The 24831-nt window shown below is 33.3% G+C and overlaps 3 protein-coding genes across 3 annotated transcripts in view; all 3 read right to left on the bottom strand.

The window, feature by feature from the left end:
• Positions 1-13341, bottom strand: part of LOC128998164 (neogenin) — a 61545-nt gene extending 48204 nt beyond the window's left edge. Inside the window, exons 1-4 of the mRNA XM_054424177.1 lie at positions 13076-13341; positions 3324-3489; positions 1576-1706; positions 527-706 (exon numbers count right to left, since the gene is read on the bottom strand). Coding sequence (XP_054280152.1) covers positions 527-706; positions 1576-1706; positions 3324-3489; positions 13076-13166 — 568 coding nt within the window. The 5' untranslated portion in view covers positions 13167-13341. The remainder of the gene's footprint in view (positions 1-526; positions 707-1575; positions 1707-3323; positions 3490-13075) is intronic.
• A 1778-nt stretch (positions 13342-15119) lies between these two features.
• LOC128997789 (uncharacterized) lies at positions 15120-17270 on the bottom strand. The gene is made up of 3 exons (XM_054423484.1): positions 17191-17270; positions 16148-16339; positions 15120-15318 (listed from the first exon to the last, which is right to left on the bottom strand). The coding sequence occupies exons 1-3, from the start codon at positions 17236-17238 to the stop codon at positions 15145-15147; spliced, it is 414 nt and encodes a 137-aa protein (XP_054279459.1). The 5' UTR covers positions 17239-17270; the 3' UTR covers positions 15120-15144.
• Positions 17271-18974: 1704 nt separating this feature from the next.
• The window catches only part of LOC128998162 (NAD kinase 2, mitochondrial), an 11086-nt gene continuing 5229 nt past the window's right edge, over positions 18975-24831 (bottom strand). Inside the window, exons 4-9 of the mRNA XM_054424174.1 lie at positions 24637-24691; positions 23836-23942; positions 22337-22386; positions 22280-22290; positions 20930-21188; positions 18975-19787 (exon numbers count right to left, since the gene is read on the bottom strand). Of these exons, the coding sequence (XP_054280149.1) occupies positions 19561-19787; positions 20930-21188; positions 22280-22290; positions 22337-22386; positions 23836-23942; positions 24637-24691 (709 nt within the window). The 3' untranslated portion in view covers positions 18975-19560. The remainder of the gene's footprint in view (positions 19788-20929; positions 21189-22279; positions 22291-22336; positions 22387-23835; positions 23943-24636; positions 24692-24831) is intronic.

Below are 24831 nucleotides of genomic sequence, written 5' to 3'. Positions count from 1 at the left end.
TTTGGGGCTTTTGATAGGGCAAAAAACTTAATTTATACTATCCAAAGACTTTTCCTGTTACTTCTAAACTGTTATTATCATTCAATGAAAAATAAATAATATGCAACTGTATCTGAGTGAAAATGAGGTATAATAATAGTGTTAAAAAACATGTATTAACCACAATAGTAAAACAGAAATACAAAATCAAATTTTTTAAGAGGGATTTGACTCAATATATGACCAATTTTTTAATCCTTGACATACTTACTACTGAAATTAATTTGCCAATTCTCGAATTTGCGTTAATTATGTTTGGAAATTTATATTGTTTAATGTACAATGAACCATTTGAACAATGAAGCAAGCAGGAAAATATTTCAAAGTGATTTTTAGAGGGAAATAAAATAAAAATTTGTTTTCATATAACAGATTTCATTAAATACAATTTTGAATCGTAAAACTTGTAATTTATAGTTTAGGGCCTATATTTTTATTTAAAAAACTAACCAAGATGGAAAATATTAGAAGACATTGAAAAACGTACCTGAAGGTAGGACTAACATTCGTGACAAATCCAAAACCAACGGCCGAGAATCTTTAATCCATGAGACTTCCCACGAGTTTTGTAGTGGGGGAGGGCCGCTTTCTACCAAACAAGAGAATAGGGCGGTCTGTCCAGGGAATAGACGCAGGTCTTTGGGTTGCTCTTCAAATGGCGGCAAACCTGTGGTGACAAAATTTATTAGTCTGGGTACAAAGAGTGATGAAATGTTTTTGCATTTCAGAACAAAGAAATAGCAAGTGGTAAGAGACTTGTGTTTAATAGTAGAGAGTTTAGTTTCGATGTTTTGAAGCAATTTATTAATGATAGGGAGTTCTCAAAGTGGATAGGGTTTTCCAAATGATTTTATAAACACATTATTGTGTTTTTTTTTTGGAAGGAAGGGGGGTTGAATTTTAATGAAATACTCCCGCGGCAGCAAACCTGCTGACTAAGCGAATTTCCATTTGTCTGAATTGATTATCAATTCTATATAAATAACATTAGGTTTAACAGGTACCTAGGTTTGCTGCTACAAGGAAACTAATAAAGTGTGTTTTTTAGTTAAGTATTAATAGCATAGTAAATTGGTCCAGGGCCTAGGTCTTACCGTGCCACCTACGGTAATAGCTGCTTCCCTATAGGGAAATTAACTAAAATACAAGACAAACATTGAACGAACATTGGGATTGATAAAAAATAAATGGATTAAAACGAGTTTATCCTTAAATCTGAGACATTTTCCATTTATTCTCTGGATCCATGTTGAGTCTTACCCACCGTGTGTCCCTCTTTGTAGTTCTCGTATTTCTTTAAAGGTTCAATCTTAGTATCAATTAACATATGAAATAGGCCTAGACAAAGTATTTTCATTAAAGATTGGAGGAACGAGATGGTCTAAAGGTACAATAGAGCTTTGGTTCCCAAAATTCTGGGTACGAATCCTGCCAATCACCAATGCCTTTTAACTATTTGATAATGTCGTGACCCTTTAGACCTCGTCTAATGTAATGTGTAAATAGTTCTAGGATGTGAAGGAATGTTATTCTTACGTGCGAGAGTGACAGTCGCGGTTCTACTGACGATGGAGCCGACGTTGTCTATGGTCGCTACACACAGGTATTGCTCCATCTCAACCCCCATCACAGCTAAGATCTGCAGGGAATTGTTATTCAGCTGTTTCCTGGTAACAAATACAAATATGATCAAATAAGAATTTCTCCCCACACAACTGATCCCAATAATTATTTATTAAACACAGTTTTGAGCTCTCGTACAGTTCCTACCTCCTAATATGATAATAGCCAAACAGATGAATTGTTGACATATTGAGACAACTTTATCAAGTTTTTTTTAAAGCATAAAACAGTTTAAAATTTTTAAATTTCCATCGCAATACGCCATGGAATATTTGATTGATACTGTTAGTAAAATATTATTTTCCAGAATGCTTGGGCTCCTTTTTTACTAATTTAACATAGACATAGACTTTATTTGCACAAAACATTCCATACATGTCATAACATTTAGAATAGGTGCATTGTCAAAATTAAATCCATACATAAAATATTTAACATTAAAACTTTTAACTTAAAATCAAACACTTAAAAAAAATTTCTAAATTGTAGTTCTGTAAAAATCTTCAATTAAGTAAAAAGCCTTGTCAATAAGAAAATTATCTATTGTATCTTTAAATTTGGTTTTGCTTAATGACTTATAGCATGGTGGAAGACATTGTACAATCTTAGCCCAGCATACAATGGAGATTTTTCATATAGGGTCAAACGGTGTCTGGGGAGTCTAAATATATTTTCATTTCGGGTTTCATACCTGTGATTAAAATGTATCGTTTCTGGTAGCTCATTTTTAACTGAATGTATGTAATTTAATAATTCTAGAATATACAACCCCGTTAATGTATGAATTCTTAAATTTTGAAAATGTTTCTTACAAGAACTGCGTGGATGAGAGTTGGTAATAATACGAATAATATGTTTTTGTAACCTGAATAAAGTTTTAATACCAGTAGCTTGACCCCATAAAATTATGCCATATCTTAACACTGACTCCACATAAGCATGATAAACTACTTTAAGTGTCTCAATAGAAACACAGTCCCTTAAATGTATGAATAAAGATGATATCGACCTAATTTTGATACGTAAATAATTCAAATGTGAATCCCATTTAACTGCGTCATCTACGTAAACCCCTAAGAATTTATGAGCTTTAACTAAATTAAAGGAACAGTATTCCATATTTTTGTGTCTAGTAGAAAATTTAATAATATTTGTTTTTTCAACATTAAGTTTTAACCCATTTTCTAAAAACCATTGCTCCATGTCCTTTAAAAACCTATATTAAAATATTATTGAATCATCAAAAGTTGTATTCGTTCGTTTAGTAGCTTTCCCTCCCACCACATGCATGGTCTGAGAAGAATACATTGCTTCAGTGTTATAGTATCCTTCATTATGGTTAAAGATCGCAAAAGAATGGAATGAAAATAGTAGGTACTTTTCCAATATTACATGTCCTACGTGAAGTATATTGTATAAAACACCAGTCACCAATCTAGTTAACTATTTGGTACAGGAAAATCAATAACCCATAAAGAAGAGAAAATAGTGATGGAAAATTGTGCTTGTGTCGCTTGCAACGCCAGTCCACGTTGGACAAAATCTTCAACATTCTGGCAATTCAAGCGCCCCACTGGGTGTCGCTACTGTCGCAAAGCTCCTATCACCCGCGTAGGAAGGAGCCTAAGAAAATGAGCAGTGTATGGTAGTATATTAGTTACCTGTATGGGTCACCGATGTATGTGAGGTCCTGCCTGTCAGCCGTCCTCCACTTGATGGTTGGCACCACCAGAGGATCTGAGGACCTAGCCACACAGTCCAGGACTACAGGATGTCCCGGCACAGTCACTACATCCTGTGGTTCTGTCACAAACTCCACCTCCACAACTGGAACAGATGTAAAGTTTTTAATATCCTCTTTAGACACGTTGTGTGAGAAAATGGTTACATCCTATTACGTTTGACAAAAAATCTGCAGTGTAGCATGTACTGTGTTAACGTGTATTTGGACTCAGTTATAAATTAATGAAATGTGCTTTATAGTACAATTTTAAACACACATACATTTTGTATTCATAAACACGCATAAAACAATCATTGATAAAACCGGTTGACACATTCAAATTAATCAGAGATTACAATACCGTACCTATTATTATTTACCACTAAACACATTAATTTACATTTGAGAAAAAAAAATTGTAAGAAAAAGTAGTTTATTAAAAGATCAAATCAGTTAAGAGAAAAAAAACTGCCTTTAAACTATCTGTAGAGGAGTTTCATATGACATTAAATTCTGTTATTATCCAAGCACTTCCAGATATCTAGCTAAAGTTCGTCTATTCCTTCCATTTATAAATTGGTGATAAGCTTTAATTTAATAATTAATCTTCCCAGCCAGAAATGTGTTAAGTTTAGGGTTAATTGGACAAATTACATAAAAATTATGGACTGTTTAATTTTCTTTACATTACACAAAGAACATCTCTAATTTTACCCAAACCAAGGCTAGTAATTCAGGTAGATAAGCTCTAATCTTGCTTACCGTAGTTATAATTCAAACAAATAGGTAGCAGAACTGCACAGTTGCTCACAACTACCTTATACAGAGTTAACTGGTGGAGAAATCACGGACACCACAACAAAGCCTATTATTAGTCATATACAGAACAGATACAATTTGCTGCTGGCGTTAGAACACCCGTGGACAAAATCTAATCCCACACTGAGCTATTAAGTTATCAGGATAGTGTCAAGGACTGACCAACACAAGTAGACTTCTCATCCCATTGCAAATTTTGAAGCTCATCTTTTGTGTCCAGTTTATGTCCGGTGACACTGATCGCTAGTGTCAATGAAATTTTGTTTCTGTTATTTTAGGGTTAATTTCATGATTTGTGCTTTACTGTTTGTCAATTTCATGATTTCTAATTTAATGTTTGTTAATATAACTAGGGGGCTTGAGCTGTTCTATAAGGGTGAGATATCTACTAAGGGAGTATGTTTTATCTATGATAATGTGTTGCGAACGGCAGGAAGTCCCACTACCGTGCAGAGCCGTGAGGTTAGCAGTCAACGTTAAGAGTCTTTGGAGCCTAGACTTTCTAACTCATAAAAAAATTATAGAACTACAAAGAAAATTTCTAATCCCTCAGTATACTAGATATTAAAATTATAATCACTTTGGTGTTTGAAAAATTATTTTTGGAAGATAAATAACTCTTCAGCAGCTGTTTGAAACTATCCAAGACGGCCGCTAGCCTCCAAGGACTCATAACAGAGTAAAATAAGACCCATTGTACAGTAAATGTTTGAAACCATTCGCTATCCAAACCTTACCATTATAGCCTACTTTCAATAAAACAGGATCATTTAGAAGACACATTAATGGGAAGGTGTTCTTTTACAGTAGAGTAATGATTGAACTTTTTACTGGGTAATAAAACTGTTGATGGCAGTCTTATCTATTTATAGCTTTAATTCCCCTCCAACCACCTTTCAATGAGAAATTAGTTTCCATTTTTACTTCTAATAATTTACTGCTTGAATTCTTTTACTGGGTTTTTGACTAGGCCTACTATAATCAAATTTTAAATGTCTCCAAACATGTTGTTAGAGGGAGCTTATCAAAAACATTGCTAAAATATTTTGGACAAAATTAAACTTTCAAAAGAGCTTTAACATCCTCAAAGTAGGCTATGGAATTTCTGAGATTTTTGAGTGTGAATAATTTGTATTTCATACTATAACTTAAGAAACAGTTTAACCACCGATTTCTTATGGAAAATAAATAAACCTGTACTTTGCTTGTTTAAGGGTGGATTTGAATAGGGAATAAATTTGAAATTTAAGGAAATATTTTAGTGAAAGTCCAATCAGGAAAGGTTGAAATTCACTTAGGCCTAGTCTACAGGTTTGCTGTGGCGGGGGTATCATTAGTTTTATAGTTTATTTCTTATTTTAAATAAACAAGACCATTGCACTCATATGAGGTCATGTTGTATCATTTATCCTGATGTTGGGAAACCTATGAATGATTGATATTGGAGGTAAAACACAATTTACTGTAATATTTAGGCCTGGATTTACCTACGCAATTTTTTGTCATTTTAACCCCCCCCCCCCCCCCATGTAACAAACCGTAACGCTTGAGCAAAACCCCCCCACCCCCTTGTGTTAAGTAACTCGATCATTGTAGACTTTAATAACAGCTTAAGAATAATTTTACCAGTGGAATATGGATTTAAATAATTGATTAAACTTGTAATGACTTTTTTTTAGTAACCTCTTTAAAATCAAATCAAAATTGATACAAACAAACAAGATTGTAACTATTAATATATAAAGGAACAACAGAATAAATTATCCCAATTAAAACATAATTAATATCAAATAAAAATTTCAAATAAATGAGTTAATAATGAACAGTTAAATTGTTAACAGGACCAAACAACAAAATAAAAGATTTATAGATTTATAACCACGAATAGAACATACAATTTAAGGAAAAACTAAGATAAATGACAAACAAATTTTGCCACAGAAACTATATTTAGGAGATTATAAAATGTTACATTTCCAAGAGAAATTAAATTAAACATTAAGTTAGCTAAGGTTTAAAAGTATAATATAAAAACTAATAATATTGAGGCAACAATAAAACAAAAACTGTATGTATCTTGGACGTATATTTTTTTAAACTAACTGAATTAGATATAAATTTGATTTTTATTGTATTTTCAAAGAGCAATGTGTGCGTTACGTAACATTGAGCTAAACCCCCTCACCCATATAACGCAGGGTAACACTATGCCATACCCCTTCCCCCTCTGTGTTACGTAATATATGCATGTCCCCCTACCAATAACCTCAAAGCTGGAAGATAAACAATACGATCAACATAAAAGTAGATATCAGTCAATATAGGCTTATAGCCAATATAGGTCAATATAGCATTGTATCATGCCTAAAACTGTATTGAAAGTGAGTCAGAAAATGTGCAATAAGTTATCTAATCCAAACGAGACTGGCTTTGGTTTATTATCATGACATCATATGTTTGGAAACATTGATATCAGAAACTTATCAAGCTAATGGGTTTACTGAACTTCTGATAATCGTTGGAGTTCAAAGAGTTTTACATATATTCGTAATGAATAACTCCTTTATCCAGTATGAAACAAAGTGAATAAATCTTTTAGGCTTACAAAACCCGGGCAATATTTTTTTAAATAATTTCTGTTCAAGTCTCAAGTTAATAGTTTAGAGAGTGTAGGTTGCTTAAAATAATTGCAACAATCATTTGAAAGAATAACCTCTACAACTTTTAACGTAATGATTATATTTAATTTTGACTTTAAACGATCTTTGGTTGAAATGTTAGGTGAGAAAAAATGTTTCTCTGAAATGTTCAAATAGGTGATAAATTGTTTATCTGAAAATGTATCTGACATTTTAATTTACCTAGTATGGTTAATTTATCTTTAAAATTTACTACGCAAAAGTGTGGTTAGCTTAAATTCGGTTCTTCGTTGATTCTTCATCGTATGCTGCTTACTAGTTTGTAATTGTAGGTCTAAATAAATAAAAAATGACAAAACTATATCAGCAAACTTTGCGAAGAGTGACAACAAGAACCACAATTATAAGGGTTATTTCATAGCCTACTTTTAAATGACCACTTTAATAAAATGGAATTATTAAAACGATTTTTCCCTGAATGGGTCATCATTCAGTTTATTAATTGAATCATTCTTTACTACCTACAACTTGGAGGGAATTCAAACCTAATTGAATCAACTAAACAAACCAAATGCTTACGCTTACTATTGTTGTCAGCCTTTTCAGTAGGCCTATTAAAAATTATTGGTAAATTATAATATAGTAAAAATAATTTCAATATCTACTCGAAACCAAAGGAACAAATATGAACAGTACGGTACAAGTAGAAACAAGTAGATTTAAAAAAAAATCTCTTTTCAAACTAGAGATTTATAAATATAAACTCCTTATACGTATTAAGCTTAGATTCACATTTTTTAATTGGTAACACAAATTCTCCCTATAAATGTTATCTAAACATTGTGCAGTCTAAGAAATGTCCCCGAAGTAGTTCTGGGATTACGTCTCAAGGTGGGTAGCCTATTGATTGGTTCAAGTTTCAAAGAACCACTTGATGGGGAAGCTAATGACTTGCTCTTTATGGCCCTCCTAATGGCAACCAATCAGAATGAATAGGTCGATTTCTCATAGGCCTACTTAAAAACAAAAAGGTTTTAAGTTTGGTCTTTAACCTTTCTACGGTTCACTGAAAATTTTATAGCAGGACTAATCAACGTGAAACTAAGATGAACCATCTGTTAGACAAACGAGTAACCGACTGCTTGAATTGATTTATTTTCAATATATTATCAATCATGAATTGCGATGAGACGTCTAGATGTGTATATTATATTTTAACCCAAATATGAGTGTAGAATGGAATGTGATGCCTTGTGTAGCTTTGTTACTGACTAAAACCAGCTGTTTCATTAGCCTTTCCATTTACACTTATTAAATACCCCTGCCGCAGAAAACCTGCAGTCTAAGCGAATTTCCATTTGCCTGATTGGATTTACACTAAAATGTCTCCTTAAAAATATCAGATTCATTCCTTATTTAAATATACCTAATTACTTTAACGAGTACTTAGGTTTGCTGCAACCAGGGGGGTAAAAGTGTTTTTTTTTTTACCTTAGGCGCATAATAACGCTTCAATATACTTAAATTATTTGTTTTTATAAGCTTAACAAAATGGTTTCTTGGAAAGAAATTGCATTATTTTATGTTTTTTGGGTCGAAAATGGGAAAAACCAATTTTTACCCTATAAAACCCCCCATAAACCGCTGTTCCCAAAGTCCGATCATGCTGGTTCGCGAACTCGTTCATATAAATGTAGGTTTACACATTTATGTACCGATACGATACCAAATTTCATAAAAATCGGATAATTCTTGCTCGAGTTATCGTGCTAACGGACACATATATATGAATTTGAACGGATGGTGTTTTTGGCCTCTAGGGACCTCAAAATGAAAAAGTAAATCGGTCCCAGGTCCAGGTCTTACCATGAGTACTACAATTAATAGCTTATTCCCTAAATGGGAAATTCACTAAAACCCATTAATGAAGGACAGTTGGGTCTAGTTTGGAACTCAAAAAGCAACACACTTTTTTCAGGATTGAACCGTCGACCTTTTGATTAGTAGGCAAGCACTTTACTGCTTAGCTAACCAGCTATATACCTGAGCTATCCATAGCTAAAAGCAATAGAACACTACTTTTTTTCCATTGTTAACTAAAATTGCAGCAAAATTAAGATACAATTTTTACAAGTGTGATTAAAAGCACTCTTAACAGTAAAACAATTGAAATTAATAAAGTTACCTGCTAGTACAATTTCTATAATGAAAGACGCAGCGCAACCTTATTCTTGTCTGTTATTAATTTCTTAAACAAACGCTCTTTTACAAATGTAAATAAATTTAGGACCTAACTTATTTAAATTATTTTTTTTTTTACAAATAATCTTACCTAGCTTTTAATTTGTGAATACAATATCAATCAAAATTTAAAATATTTGTTTGAAATTAATTGGCTCTTCAAATGGATTATTTGTGTTTTTAAAACTAATCCACGCAGTGATCCTAAATTATACACATAAATTTTGCTGTGTATTTTGTCCATGTAAGTTAGCAGATGAGTTATATAATTTAACATTTTAGAGCGTAATGTAGGCCTACCGGTACAGAAGCAACATTTCCTAGCCATTAGACACAGTACAGATCAAAATAAAGAGCTGAAAAAGTAAAACATAAAAAATACCCAGACAATTTTTCTAAAAAGTAAGCTACTTCCAGGGTAAAGTTGAAGTTAAAGGGATTTTTCATTTCCCTTAAAGGATGTGATAGGCTTTTGTCATTTCCTGGTAATTTTGTAAATTTGAAGCATATATCTTGATGTGCTTATACATTTATAGAAAATCTTGATTATCAAAACAAAATGCCTTTAAGTTGTATTGAAACTGAAGATTAAAAATCAAATAGATAGACTAGTATCCAATATACAGTAGGCCTAGTTAAAAACACCCCTTCTACAAGGAAGCTATAAAAATATATAATAAAATGAATTAAAATAAATCCATATGTTATAAAAATGCATTATTACATAAACATAACAATATCGGGATTGATCCTTAAAAAAAGCATTGGCCTACACACCAAAAATTATATTCAGTAGGCTATTAAAAGTCTTATCTATAGGTGTAGTTATTTTATTACTTTATCCAAACACATGATTTCATGTCTACTTAATTATAATCACCTCTTCAATACAATTTAGGAGGTCCAGAAAGATTATCTTTTTTTTACCTTGCCACACAAAATGAATATTTTGACTTACTGTAGGCCTACTTTAGAAGTACTCAGTTGCACAAAAATGCAGCTGTGTAAAAGATGATATCTATCTTTTAATCCTAATGATATTTATCTTTTTTTATTTATGAAAATTTAACTGATACTGATATCAGATAAACGCTGGCTAATAAAGAAGTTTTTATTTATTTATTTATCTTACCCATGTGGGGGTAATTTTCAGCAATAAAGAATGTTTTGAACAAAAAATCACTAAGTTAAATAAGTCTCCTCTTTTTTCGACAGTTCTCTTATTCTTAGATCATTTTAACTTAGACACCAATCTCTTCAAAACTATATGAACTTTGCAGTAATAAAACACATTGACTACCGGTACCGTAATTATACACTTAAATTAAGTGAAGGGATCATGCCCTTTCTAAGTAAAAACGGATTGCTGCTCTACAACATTTAATATTTATAAAGAAATTGTATTATGACGAGAAGGAATATTTATTTTTAGGAGTAATTTTTTTAATATGATGGGTTTGAGTTGATACTTCGAAATATTAATCAGTTTAAAGATAATGAGTGGTACTTTTAAAAAAAGCTACATAGGTGCATACACACTGGCGAACGTTCACAACAAACATATAGGCTTAAATTGAACGTCAAACTAGATCAAACGTTCGTTGAACCTTATTTAAGCTGTCCGACGGACAACATATTTATGGAGTTCACTTTAAACTCAATACCGTATCTAGGTTTTCGAGTGAAGATGGATGTGAGTACGGTAAGCGTCAGCATTTACTTGCTGTAGGCCTACTGTTGTGTCTGCTATCCTAACTTATTGAATTATCAGCTATCAACAGCATTGTTGGTAGTGGCAGAGACAATTGTAAAGAAGGTGATATAGGAATATTGTGGGCAGTAGGCCTACTTCAGAGTGGACTTAACCCTCCCAGTGTTACTTGACGAAAATTCGACAAGCAGCACACTTTGTGTAGTGTTACTTGTCGATTTTTCGACACGCAGACATCGTTTACGGCGAAGGCTCTATGACTGACTGAATCGGATTGAACTGGATCGAGTTAGGTATCGTTCTTTCCGTAATATTCTAAGCTTTCTCCAGAGGTCTGTCTCAGCGCTGTACGTTCTCTGAGCCGATCGTAATTGTAATTGTAGCAGACAGCTGACGTGCGTGTATTTGTAAACAAACAGCTAGGTTACCCTCGGACCGATGACTAATGTGTTTTATTACGTTTATCATTGTTTTAGTGTTAAAAATCAAAAGTAGTGATATACATGTTGCATGATAAGAAGATTTAAGTGGTTTTGAAGTGCTGGTTGATGATCCTGAAGAAGTAGGTAGTGATATTGATGTAAATTATCAGCCAGATTCCTAGCTATGGTTAGGCTATGCATTCTTAGCTAAACGCTATGTACTGAAATCTGTTTTTTGCCCATAACTTATTTATTTGCAAATCTACTTCCTTATATTATTATATATTTGTAATCCTCATAAAATTTAGAACAAAGTGGCTATTTTCAAATATTTATAGGCCTATAATTTATACAATAATTGAGCGCGAACTTATTTTTTTTTTGAAAATTTTCGAAATTATATTTTTTTTACCCAAAAAATTTTTTTTGGAAAAAATGTCCCTTATGTTTTATATATAATATTGAAGCCCATGATTTTCCAAACAAAATGGTATATAGAACATTAGAATTAACATTGTTTTAAGCTTCTCAGATCCGTTTTAATAAAACCTTGCAAATGCGCCAAAAATAGGTGGACATTAAGGCCTAAACTATGGACACTTGGAGGGTTAACTAAAGCTACAATTTTTCCCTGTCCCAAAACTGGTCTTTATTCATTTATAAACTAAGTACAAAATTGCTACCGTATCTCAATTTGCTTAGTACCTAACTAATTTGCGCTCTAGTGGCAAACTCACTAGCTCATTTGAGGAAGAGGAAGTTGAGCAGGGGTAAGTTTAGGTGCTGCTTTTTATTTGAGATGTAAGGTACTAAGTTTAATACAGTAGGCCTATTTATGCTCAGTTAGAAAATCCTAATTTGTCATACTGTATCTAGAAATCTCCCTGATTGGACGAAAGTTAAAATAAAAACCTTCAAACTAGCCTACCATGACACCCTGAAATAACCTGTTTTGAGATTGCCTACTCTGTTCCCAACAGCGTAAGTTACACATCATAATTAGGAGGTAACTTAAAAGGAAACCAAGTAGATGAAGCCAAATACAGGGTACCGTAAGTGTTTACCGTGTGAATAAATAAATAAATCATATAAAAACACCAAGTTATAAGTTATAGTTGTAGTAGGCTATGTCTTGTGAGACACCAGTGTTGTCTAATAGTAACACCTGACCAAAGGTACCTAGCTATTTAATAAAGACATGTTATTTTTAGTGCCTTTTCTTGCCCAACGTATCACAAAACTACCATAGGACTCTCCTTTAGGCCTCAGCCCCTCCAAGTAAGTTAATTAACCTACTTGTCGTCACAAGTTAGAATCGACCAAAAGACCATTCTTTTAATCATTGTATCTTAGCCTACAATTTGTAGGCCCTATTGCCCCAAAATGTCGTAGGTATACATTTTTCCAACTTTCAGGAACTTAGAAATTATTTAGCCAAAAACAAATTACATAATGAGATCTACAAGGGGAAAATACACTGTTATCTCTCAAAGTGTCAAAAAGTAAAAGACCTAGCCTATAAAAGTTAATTTTACTACTTTCCCTCTGAAGTAATCTACCTCAGAAAACTTTTTTGAGATTATAAGTCAACCTGAATCGTACCATAAACATTAGGCCTATCGTAAATTTTTTTAAACGGCATAATAAGTTACTGTAAAATTGAACTCTAGTCTAAATAGGCCTACCTTATTCAATCTGTAATAGGTGTAGAGGCCTACTCAAATGGTCATTATAACTTGCTAGCCTTTGGCCAACGATATAAGGGATTACGAAGAATATATTATTGCAGTATCTTGTGTAAGGGCTAGTTCTTCAATTAGTATTTACAATAGACTAATTAATAGTAATTACAACTTACTTGAGCTTCCGTAAACATTGTTAGTTGGTATACAAAATGTCGCACAAAAAGATAAACAAACTCCCAAATACACCTTCGTCGAAAACACCATTTTGAATGCTATAAATCCATTTTATCTAAACTATGAGTTGTATCAGTTTTAAATGTTTTTGTTTGAGTTGTATTCAATTGTCATCTAATTGGAAAAATAGAATTTCACTCATCATAAGTCATAACAAAATAAACCTTTGTGAAAAATAGACATAACTCCGACAGACCGCCATAGCACTTTGGTTTACTACACCCACTCGCCAGTGTTACCAACTGCCAGGCTAGGGCTCAAAATTTCCCAGCGTTCCCGCGAAAACCCTCGCACTTACCCAACAATCTAGTAAAATCCCCCAAAACATCTTGATCATTTCCCCAATACACCAAATTTATAATTATGGCTTTTGGTTGAATTTATTAACAATTATCCTTAACAATTTAAGGATGTAACTTATAACTCTTACAAAACTCTTACATAATAACATTGTAAAGTTGTTAATATTCCCTTAACTTATTCTGACCTATAGGGGAAGCACAAAAGTCAGTGTATGTTAAATTAAATTCAATATCTATATGATATTTAATTCAAAATAAAAAGGTTACTTTATCTATATCTCCATAACACAAAAATCTGTAGGCTCTCCAGTGATTTTTTAAGGATCTTAAACAACATTCATTCAATATTGAATTTGTTAATAATTTATATGTAAGCTCTTCTTCAAACATAATAGTTTATTATACATGATTAGAAAAACGGTTTAAATTATTTTACATTGAACAGGACGTGAAGTTGAACAGTTAGTTTTATCTTTCATTCTGCAACATTGAACAACGTTCACTCTGATTGGAATCTAAGTAGGGAAAGTACTTGTTAACGAAAGGCTTTATGCAGTCTGATGTATAGTTAAATTAAAAATAAAATGTTTGACTGTTGTCTAATTTCAATTTCATAAACACGCACATTAGCTTACATATAGATAATTCATATGAAAATTCCAGCTCAACTTGAGCAATTTTTAAATCCATCATACATAATAAAATGAAATTGAATTAAAATATAATTACAGTTCTTTAAAGTAAAAAAATTCAGTCTTTGTTTAATTTCATCATAAGATAAAAATAATTTAGATCTCACAGTCTACCTAGTTTTGGGGATCCAATCAGTTTATGTTGGTAATGTGGTTGAAAAATAGCTTAACTATTCACTATCGATGGTTTTACCTAAATATATTCCCAAATTAACGGTGAAAATACCCTCACGCCTTTGAAAATTCCCGTACATTGGTAAAAACCCCACAGAGCTATGAAAATACCCCAAAACGAGTAATTGTCTGGCTTATAAACAGACAGCCAGGATAGCCACCATTTAAAAATATAACAAATAAATCAGACACAGAATTAACAATATAGGCACACTAAATAAGATCGAAAAATATAACTATACTATATGAAAGACACACTAACTAACTTATATGACATGCATTATTCTTGAATAAGATTTGAATATAATTTTAATCCATTAAGATCTGTGTTTGATCCACTAGTAGATTCTACTTTAAAACTATAGGTAGTCTGTTACATGTTAGTAGGCCAAAACGAGAAAACTAATTTTTTTCTTTTTACTCATCTTACGGTACCACAGATCTGGGGTCCAGCACGCATTGTTATTATTGCCAATAAGACAAGGACGTAGAAGTAAATGGGCGTATTTAACATAAATATGAATGAAGGATGCGATGCCTCAATATTATGTGGCTTTGTTACTGAATAAGAACTGGGGTTCCTGAAGCCGAACCAATTATTATGTAGCAGATTATCGCAGTTTAGAAAAATAAAAATTCCATCTTTTTCAAGATCGAACCGACAACCTTTGATTAGTAGGTGAGCAATATTACCACCTAGCTAGTCATCAGACTTGCTACTGAAGAATTAAATTAAATGCAATATTGTCAGAAGTATATAGGTTACTTTGTATAGTGAACAAACAAGTGTTTGTTTGTACTATAGTTGAAACGTTTTATTGGATGCTACAATAGTTTCATTTATGGAGCGTAACAGCTGTATGAAGACTCCATAATCAATGGGAGAGATGAAGAAGGAGCTTCTTTCACCTCTGGAGTATCACAACCCATCCACGGAAGCCAAGAGACCCAAGAGTATTCACATAGGCCTGGGTCACTCATAAGGTATCTAGCCTTCACTGATTGGTTCAGGACCTGAAAATCAAAAGACATAGGTTAGAACAGGTCAGTTTAGTTGGCAGTTAGCTTGCCATTATGGTTTATGTGTATAAATAGTAAAAGAAACATACTAGAACAACAAATATCAACTTTCTCTAAATTTGAAAGTCTTCTGGTTGCCGCATGGTCAAATTCAGCTCCAGTGTCACCATAGGTCAATACTATCCTCAGTGGTACCTATACTTAGACCCCTATTTTAGCTAACCTTAGAAATTAAAATACTACTTACTGCACCAGTAATTAGCAAGAAAATGAATTGAAACAATCACACAAATGTGAGTTCTAGGTCAGGTTGAAATCCTTTTCCTCTATACTTCATATAGCGCAATAACAAATAATCCACTGCATGTTGCTAATGAATATTGTTGGGTATTCTCTACTTATTAAAATTTTTCACCCAACGAAGCAATGTTGATCCAAGCGAAACATAGGGGTAAAGTCTTTTATAAATACTAAAAAGATAAAAACAAGACCTCGATGATTAAGACCTGTTCAGGTACTGGGTATTTTTCTTACTTCCAACCCCATTTATGTGAGTATTCATGCAACATAATTTAAGGGGAGTTAGTTAGTGGGACACTGTGTATCAAAGAAAGAACCGCTTTCTTAAATACCTGGGCCGCCCAGGGACTCAAAGAGGTTTTAGGTTTGATGGGGTTGCAAATTATGGACAAATTACCCCACAAAGGAATGAGGAAGGGGCACAATTATCTTTCGTGCATACAGCGTGGCACTAGCAAACTGTGGGCCTGTTTAAAGAGAAGAATTTAAAACTCTAGGTGTTATTACACCCGAGAAAACCTACCTTTGCTGAGTATTCAAGAGCTGACTTAGTAAGAGCTTCTTGAACTTCCTTTGACTCCAGCAGAGCGGATACTTTAGATTTGTCCAGTGTCCCTACTTCATTTGTTTTTGCAGACACTGTATCAAAAAGCAGGGATGATGGGTAACCTTCTAGATTTTTCTCTGCTAAAACTGTTTCTACATCTTGTGCCATCTGTAAGGAAATAAATGTAACAACTGACAACTTGTTGTTTAAATTTTGTATAGCTGTTTAAAAACGTAACAAATTTGGAAGTAGATGTTGGTTATCAATGTACTGACTGAAGAAGGACATATGTTTATCACTATCTCTTCTTCAAGTAATTAAGGTTTATATTATACAAAAAAAGTAAACACAGTACAATAGTATAAATTCAGTTTAAAAAGTTTCACATCATAAATTATTTCTACTTGTTGACTACAAATTTTTTGATGACGGTTGAATATGGTGACATCATAGGATGTTTTAAGGGTTAAAATAATTATGATTAATTTATATAGTCTCAGTATTGCAAAATGGTGTACCAATAAAATAAAACAAAAACAGTTAAGCGTATCAATTTCATAGTAGACATTTATTTTGGCAGGACAATTATTTGTTATTAATATTATTATTTACTGACTACTGTACTTCCTATGTAAGGAAACAAAAACTTTGTTATGCATCTTCAAACTGCTGTTATTTAAATTAGTTGATTTGTAACCATCTATTCTAATTCTTACGTTTCCAAAATGCAGATTTATTGTATATAATGATTAATTCTAAATCTTTGTGACTGATTAGTCGCCTTCCAAAAACACGCACACATGTAGGTGGATTGGTTTCTCCAAATAACAAAAAAAATTACTTGGGGATATTTTATATGAACGTTCACAAACTGAAATTTTCATTAACATTCTTTCTTAATTTAGTCACTCAAAACATACTCTTCATAAATTCAAAAACTAAAATGCATTAAAAATGTGATTTATTCTACAAAGCAAGAAAAAAACATTTGATTTTTTTTTATCCCTGTGAATACTTACAATAATCGAAGAACCACTCAGCAGACCAACTACGTACAAGAAAAACATGATGACCAAACAGGTGTGGCTTAAAATTATCAGTCCTTATAGAATGGGCAGCTAGTGATAATTATATCAACACCATAGCATGTCTTCCTGTTACAACATGAATAATTCCAAAGTCGAGATAAAACAATTAAACAACTCGACCTAAATAAACTCTACTTTCAAGGTAACAAAAGTTGATGCTATACAGGGTGAGGAATTTTTACTGAGCCACCACTGGTATATCATAAACTATTAGATTTAGAGACACAATTAAAAAAGAGTCTTCACCTAGTTTTTATAAGAAAATACAACGAATGAATGAAAATACAATAAAATGTCTAGTATTTACTGATATGGTGACCATCTTTAAAAATCGCTATAGAATATACCATGTGATTTTTTTATCTAGAATATGCAATTTTAAGACACTTTTTTGTTTGTTTGAATTTTCTAAGAGTTTCGGAGATATTAGCTGTGGAAATTTAATAGATTGTCCATAAAAACACATTAGAAACACTTTGAGAGGCTATATTTTCAAAATTTTTCTGTAAAATAAAAACATTCTTGTAGTGTGTCACAAATTTAAATATGTTACACTCATTAAAATGAAATGAAATGAAATATTTATTTGTCACATAGAATTTACATAATTGTGATACGTCACCAGTGAGTAAACATATGACACGTCAGTTTTTCAAACAAAATACATGATATTATTTATTTTATTTCATTGTAGTTACCGTAGTAATATATTACAAAATAAGGTCGAAAGATTAAAATATAACAAAAAGAGTTAGTTACAAAAAAATTCATCAACTGAATAAGGACAAAGTAGTTCCAAATGTTCCCTAAGTAGTTTTTTTTAAAATATCCATCTTTTATGTCGATTTGATTTGGTTAGGGAGGTGGTTGAATAGCTTCCTACCCATATACAAAGGTGCTTTCTCATAAATAACTGTTCTATGGATAGGGAACTGAAGAGTGTTTCTATGTCGAGTGTTATATGGATGTTGGTGATTTTGTGATGAGAATGAGGTCAAGTGTTTTTTAACAAATATACATAGTTGATGAAAGGTTCCCAAATGTTTTAATTGAGTAAAGGTATTTTGAACTTTTTTGTGCATTTCAAATGGTAGTGTAGCGATTCTTAAACATTGACTGCTATCACCTGCCACTGTAACTTACTTAATGCTATGCTTGAAATCACACTTAAAATAATTCAAAAGATCAATGTATTCTAAACCATGTCTTGATGAGTTCCATATAACTTAACCTTAAGTGGATTTTTATTTCTATGCTTAGGATTGATAACATTGAAACACTACAGTAGTATAGTTTTGTGAAAACACTCATCGTCTATCATATTGCATTGATTTTACATTTTGGAAAACTTAAAAATATATTGACCATGATGTCAAAATTTCTTGTAAATAGTGACCATTGTTAATCACATTCCTTTAAACAAAACTTTAATAATTCTTTTCTACTTTTTGCATTTTATGTGTACAGTTTTAACATTCTATTGCACACGATTTCTCAAAATGGTATAATCTATAATAGCTACGCTATTCGAAAGTGTTACAATTTTTTTGTAAATTTTCAAAATTTTGACAAGTAAATTTATTAATTCAACTTTTTCTATCACATTTAAGCTGTTAGGAACCAAGAAAAGTGTATATATATATAATCAACCAGATATATAATCAAAACATAAAAGGATCAAGTGTTATAAGAAAAATAAATTTAGACGTTATTGGAAAACAGTTTTATTACAAATGAACAAATAAACATGCAAGATATAATTAAATATTTCAGTGGAAGGTGGAAGTACAATGGAAAAAAAATGTAATGTACAAACAAGTTTTCTAACCCTACTTTGATTACAATAATTTAAGAACTGTGATTTTTAAATGAGTCAGAGACTTAAACAATGTCTTAAAGAGCAAAATATACATTCAAAACCACCGGGAAATCTACTTTAATACTGAAACAATGTGATCGTTAACCCTTTGCGGTCCAATGGCGAGTATAGGTCGCTGTGCCCCATTTTAACGAAGGACTAAAAATAGCGACCTTTACTCACAAAACAAATCAACCTTAGAAATAGAATAGTGTGTATAGGTTGCCATTCGAGAATTGGTGAAAAAGGTGCACGGCGACCTATACTCGCCATTCAATCGCAAAGGTCGCCGCACGCCATTTTCCTGAACGCTCGAATGGCGACCTATACCCGCAAAAAAATCTATCTCAAAGGGTTAAATTAAAATTAAATTACATATCAGCCTTTTAAAACATGGAAATTCATAAATAACAATAAAATCATTGCTTAGTATTTAGTTAAAATCACAGAAGAACAGTACGCAGGGCATCCTCTGGGTGAAGATCGAATAAAACTTCAGAGCCGTCGTTGAACAAAAATGAGGAACCTCCGTCAATGACCAATCGAGCGTCTCGGCAACGTGAGCGAACCCAGAGAGTCTGCGCGAAACCGCGTGGCGAGAGACCTGGAGGGGACGGCCAGACGCCAGCGTTGATCAGGTCTCTAATGGTATAACACATCTCCATCTGTTCTGTTTAACAAACAACACTGATCAGTACAGAGCTGTGAAAATGCTATACATAAAACACAACACAAACATTCAGCATGAGACATAAAAACCTCAAAACAATATAGAAATCATACATGAATGATAAGTTTAGAAGATAGGCTTCCACGGTCACTGCAGATTGTCAAATCTTGACCGCGTCTTTGAAATAGAAAAACAACTTCTTATACAACTTCAACGACGCAGTCATCACCCGAAGACCAAGATATGAATGATAAATGTTATTATTTTAATGAATTAATGTTTAAAATCATTTTTTGAAAAGCCAACAACCACATCAAAGCTGCAGGTTTTCCTGTTCAATATGTTCCATTTTCAAGAGAATGTACACATTTGAAATGTATAGAAAAAATTTACTCTGCAAAAATGAAAGTCGTGATAACTCAAGTGTTCATTAATCTAAAACAAAATGTTATCCTGAGCTTTAAGAGAAAACGCAACACGTAGAATTTATTCTACTAGCATTGAGGGCATCAAACTTTTTACATTAAGTAAAATGAATCAAATACTTTTTGCATAAATTTACACAGTGAAGAGTTTGTGTCAGGATGGCGTGTGCGAGGGAGGAGGGAAATGCTCCCAGCGACACTGAGAGTGCCAATGATATTCAATTCATCCAACGGCAATCAATTGCTGACAAAAGAACACAAGCTGCAGTGGTAGAGGAAGTCTCCTTGTGCACACTCTCCTGCTCGCCACTCTAATTGACTCGATATGTACTTTTTTTGAGGATATACAGGATAATTATTCAATCCAAGCATAGTCACATTTTGTACTCAAACTACTTTGTGCCGTCGGTTGAATCAGTTTGTAAGATCATGATGGAGGGTGAGGACAACTGGAACTGGTGGTCAAAACATCCTCCAAGTCAAAAAGAACGTCCTAGATCAGATTGCAGTCTAGGTCGTGTGAGCTCTTTGCGTGTGGGAAAACTTTGGCCTAGTTAAGATGAAGTGTGACATGTGTTCCCAGGCTAGTGTCCAAAGAGCAAAGGAGGTTTCTAATGGGTAGTTTACAGTCTTAAACCCTTGGAAGTACCACACTACAGGCTGGTCACCTGCGTGCAAAATTTTCTTGCCTACAAAAAACGTATTTAATCAACTTACCAGGGTCGAAGAGCAGAGAGTCGTTATACTTCTTGGCGATGGCTTGACACTCGGAAGGAGTCGGTGTGAGTCCAGCGCACTTTAGTACGTGAGCCACTCCTTCGTCAGTCACTCTGTTCATCGACAAGTGCCAAGATGTGGAGCCAGTCCCTGTACTGACACAAAGTCCTGAACTCTTCACTCTGAAAGTGTCTTCTCTCGGGGGAAGCTTCATCTCGAAATATGACACTTGAGCTGACATGCTCTCGCCAATGAAAACCTAAAATGTTAGGATTACAGTAGTTTAATCAAATAGTATTTGTTAATGGAATTTGTTTTTTTGAGTCGGTTTATGTTAAAATAATAGTTTACATAAACCAGATGATGTAGGCCTAACAAATAAGATGCAACATGGGTGTGACCTATTAATAGACAAGGATACTGAGATTGCACCATTGACAGGAAATACTTTGCCACAGCAAACCTGCAGAAGCAAATTTCAATTTTATTTTCCCTAAAAAAATATTTCCATAAACATGTCAAATGCATTCTCACTATTAAAGTAACATGAAGTAACAAGCATTAAGAAATCTACAATAAAAAATTTAAAAAGACGACTCAAAATTTTGCAGCTTACCCAAGAAACCATTTAAGGTAACATACAATAACATTGAGAACGTTTGACACAAACTTTCTTCAAGACAAAAATGTGTGATAACAAGTTCTTAGTGTTTCTTGTTAGTGTGAATCTTGTTGAAATCCAGTCCATCAGTGTATATTTCATTTTTTTATTTGATGCCCGACTATAATAATGAATAACTTAAGTTGGACTCCATACCAAGATGAGACATTTTTTTAGTTGAATCACATTAAGGAAGAAGAATTTTTTGTCCTAGAACGGCTAGGCACGAGCCCGGAATTGTTCTTCACATTACTTCAGACTAGACCTAGAGGTTACGGCATTATAACTTATAAAATCCATTGGTGATTTGGCGGGATTTGAACCCGGGACTCCAGGAACCGGAGTCCCATGCTCTAACCACTAGACCAGCTTGCTCCTCAAGGAAGAAGGAAATGGATACAACTTTACTTACCTAAGCAAAGAGTTATGTTGTTGAAAGCACACAAAAAATTCACAACACAATAAACTTAACAACACTTAATTTTTGAGTGCTTTCAGCTACCTATCTGGAAATGTTTCCTTAGGTAAGTTTAGCTGAGTATCTATTCCTTCTTCCTTAGTGTGTTCCTAAGCCAAGAGTTTTTTTAAACTTATTTAGTTGATAATAATTCATGCTTAAATGATTATTCCTGCCTCCAATGTACCTAAATGATTCTATACCTCAAATATAATGTTACCATCATACAAACCTCATTTAAAGCTAGGGATGACTGAGTAGGAAATGATACCATTTGTGGAAAGCTGACTTGGAGTTAAGCTTGACATTTTCTTTTTGGAACACCATAATGGTTCAGTCCTGAAAAAAAAAAAAAAAAAAATTCTTAAAAAATTGTTCTTGAATCAAACAAGAATGCTTAACGGCTCAGTGCCAGAGTATTGGCGAAGTTCAACGAACTGACCGAATAATTCTGATTCGTCAGTAACATTCAAATAGACACTACATAGTTTTATATGGTATATTTTGTACATCTTACACATTTATAGCCTAGAGGAATTATATAAAATAACATCTTATAAACTTGACTGTAGAAAAACAACTTTGTCCAACATATTTTGCAGCTTTAAGGTTTTGAGGATTAATTTTTGCATTAAAAGTCTATAGCAATAATATTCGACAGTAAAACCTCTTTTAAGAGTCCTTGGAGGCTATCAGCTATCTTGGATAATTTAGCTGATGAAGAGTTCTTTACCATATCAAAATATTGTTTCAAACACCAGAGTGATTGTTACTTATATTGTTTTTTGTTTGAGTTAGAACATCTAGGCTCCAAGGACTCTTAACCGTACACCATTATATTGAACAATCATAAAAAAATTGAAATCAATTGGAAAATGAGCTTGTAGCAACAAGAACTGTGTGCCGTGGTATGAGTAACTGGTGTGACTTGGCAAACAGAATGTGGTGGAGTAGACGATATGGATCTCACACCGTAATAGAGATAGTTTGGAAAACAACTTTTGATTATTTTAAGAATAATATTTTGTGTTTACAGTTTTATATGTCTTCAAATACACTAATTCTTTAACACTTTCAATGCGGCTGCGCGATGGCCGACTGCTGCCGGTGGCACAAACATCTAACGTGCTGCGTAAACGAGTCTGCAAAAACCTTTAAATTTAGTTTCATCCAAATGAGAAACATATACTGCGTCCCAGTCGCTTTGGACATAGTTTTTTAACAAGAACCCAACAGTTAGCAGCCCTAAACAATACTGCTAGCCAGCCCCCAGTATTGTCAAATGGAGGGAAAAAGCAGGGGTGAATTGCCCGGATCCATCATCAAAAAATACCGCAAAAAAGGGGTCAAGCACAATTTTTGAGGCAAGGTTCCTTCCACAATGCTACATTAACGTTATTTTATTGCATGCCATTAGATCCCAGCCTAAAACCTACACTACAATAAATTTGTAACCGTCTCTACCACCAATAAAATAGTCGGATCAGAAAACGAACTATACCAGATTGAAGTATAACACTGGCACAATAAGCGGCAAGCAAAACAACGTCTCATGGCAGTGGCTAACCTTACTATGAAACAATGTTTGGAAATGGTGCTTGCCAAGTATACTCGTTGCACGCCACTGGAAAGCAAAAGAGGTGAAACATGTGCAGTGAGCATGTTAAATTATCATCACTGATTAATTGAAAAAATAATCTGAAATCGAAATGGCTTTGCACTCTTCATTTCATTTAATCCAAAGTTTCCCCTGCATTCAGAAACTTGGCTGTAAACAGTTTTTTTTACCTGTGAGACCCTAGAAGTTTCTTGTCATGAACCATCTCTTGAGGCTCCACATCTTTGCTAGTCAGCGATACACGGATTCTGGTTCGGAACAGCCAATTGAAAGAACCCTATGAATATAACATTTAAAAAAGTCACACAGAATAAAGAGCATGAGTAATATCTCGTCAATGCTCTAGATATAAAATTGGTGACATATTAAACATTATGACATGTACTAATTATTATTTGTTACATTAGCCTATTTCAGTTCATTAGGTAAAAAATAGTAAAATAAATATTGGCATTAGTTAAATTTAGAATTAGATACCCCACCATTGGCACAACAACTGTTTTTAACTCAAATCTTACAAATAACTCTACTATAAAAGTGAAAAATATTTAGTTATATCCAAAACTCCAAATCAAAAAGAGGAGAAAATAAATGAAAACAAAAGTCAAAATTTACCCAAACAACAGAGAAGTAAGGTACAGAGGGAAAATGCAATGCATGGTACACCAAAGTAGTGTCCCTAGCACTAGTCGCTGATATCTAGAGCAATGTTCAACACCGCCCTCTCGCCCTCATGTACTACAACATCCACGGTGAAGGATGACTATTGCCTTGTGCGATAGGAATATCCTCACAGTTCTCGCTGCTCAATCTTTTCCATACTAGCACACGATACTAGAACTCAAAGCACACGGTCGTCTCATTACAAGTTTCTTCTATGCCTTACTTCTCTGTGCCCAAACCAAATTAATCATCCAAATTTGAATGTGAATTAAGTTATTTATTTTTAGGTTGCATAACTAGTAACGAACCTGTTTGAGACGATTCAGAACTTCTTTTGACATCATACGAGTATTTTCTGTTGAGACAGAGGAACCTTCAGAATGGTTAGGATCGGAGTTGAAGCCAACGACAGGTTTGCGATTGTCTGTCACACGACTGGCAGCCAATAGAAAACGTCCCATCACCTCCCACAGGGAACACCACATCGGCCCAATCTATCCAAG

The sequence above is a fragment of the Macrosteles quadrilineatus genome, unplaced genomic scaffold (assembly GCF_028750875.1).
Source record: "Macrosteles quadrilineatus isolate MER2022 unplaced genomic scaffold, UCM_ALF_1.0 Scaffold_7__1_contigs__length_78375512, whole genome shotgun sequence".
NCBI lineage: Eukaryota > Metazoa > Arthropoda > Insecta > Hemiptera > Cicadellidae > Macrosteles > Macrosteles quadrilineatus.
Note: the sequence above shows the minus strand (reverse complement) of the source record. Positions and strands in the feature narration are given on the sequence as shown.

Excerpts from the sequence above, each read along its gene's own strand:
- LOC128997789 (XM_054423484.1), bottom strand. The coding sequence starts at position 17,238 with ATGTTTTTCTTGTACGTAGTTGGTCTGCTGAGTGGTTCTTCGATTATT. Across the intron at positions 16,340-17,190 it reads TGAGTGGTTCTTCGATTATT|ATGGCACAAGATGTAGAAAC; the intron begins GTAAGTATTCAC and ends ATTTCCTTACAG. Across the intron at positions 15,319-16,147 it reads CTCTTGAATACTCAGCAAAG|GTCCTGAACCAATCAGTGAA; the intron begins GTAGGTTTTCTC and ends TTTGATTTTCAG.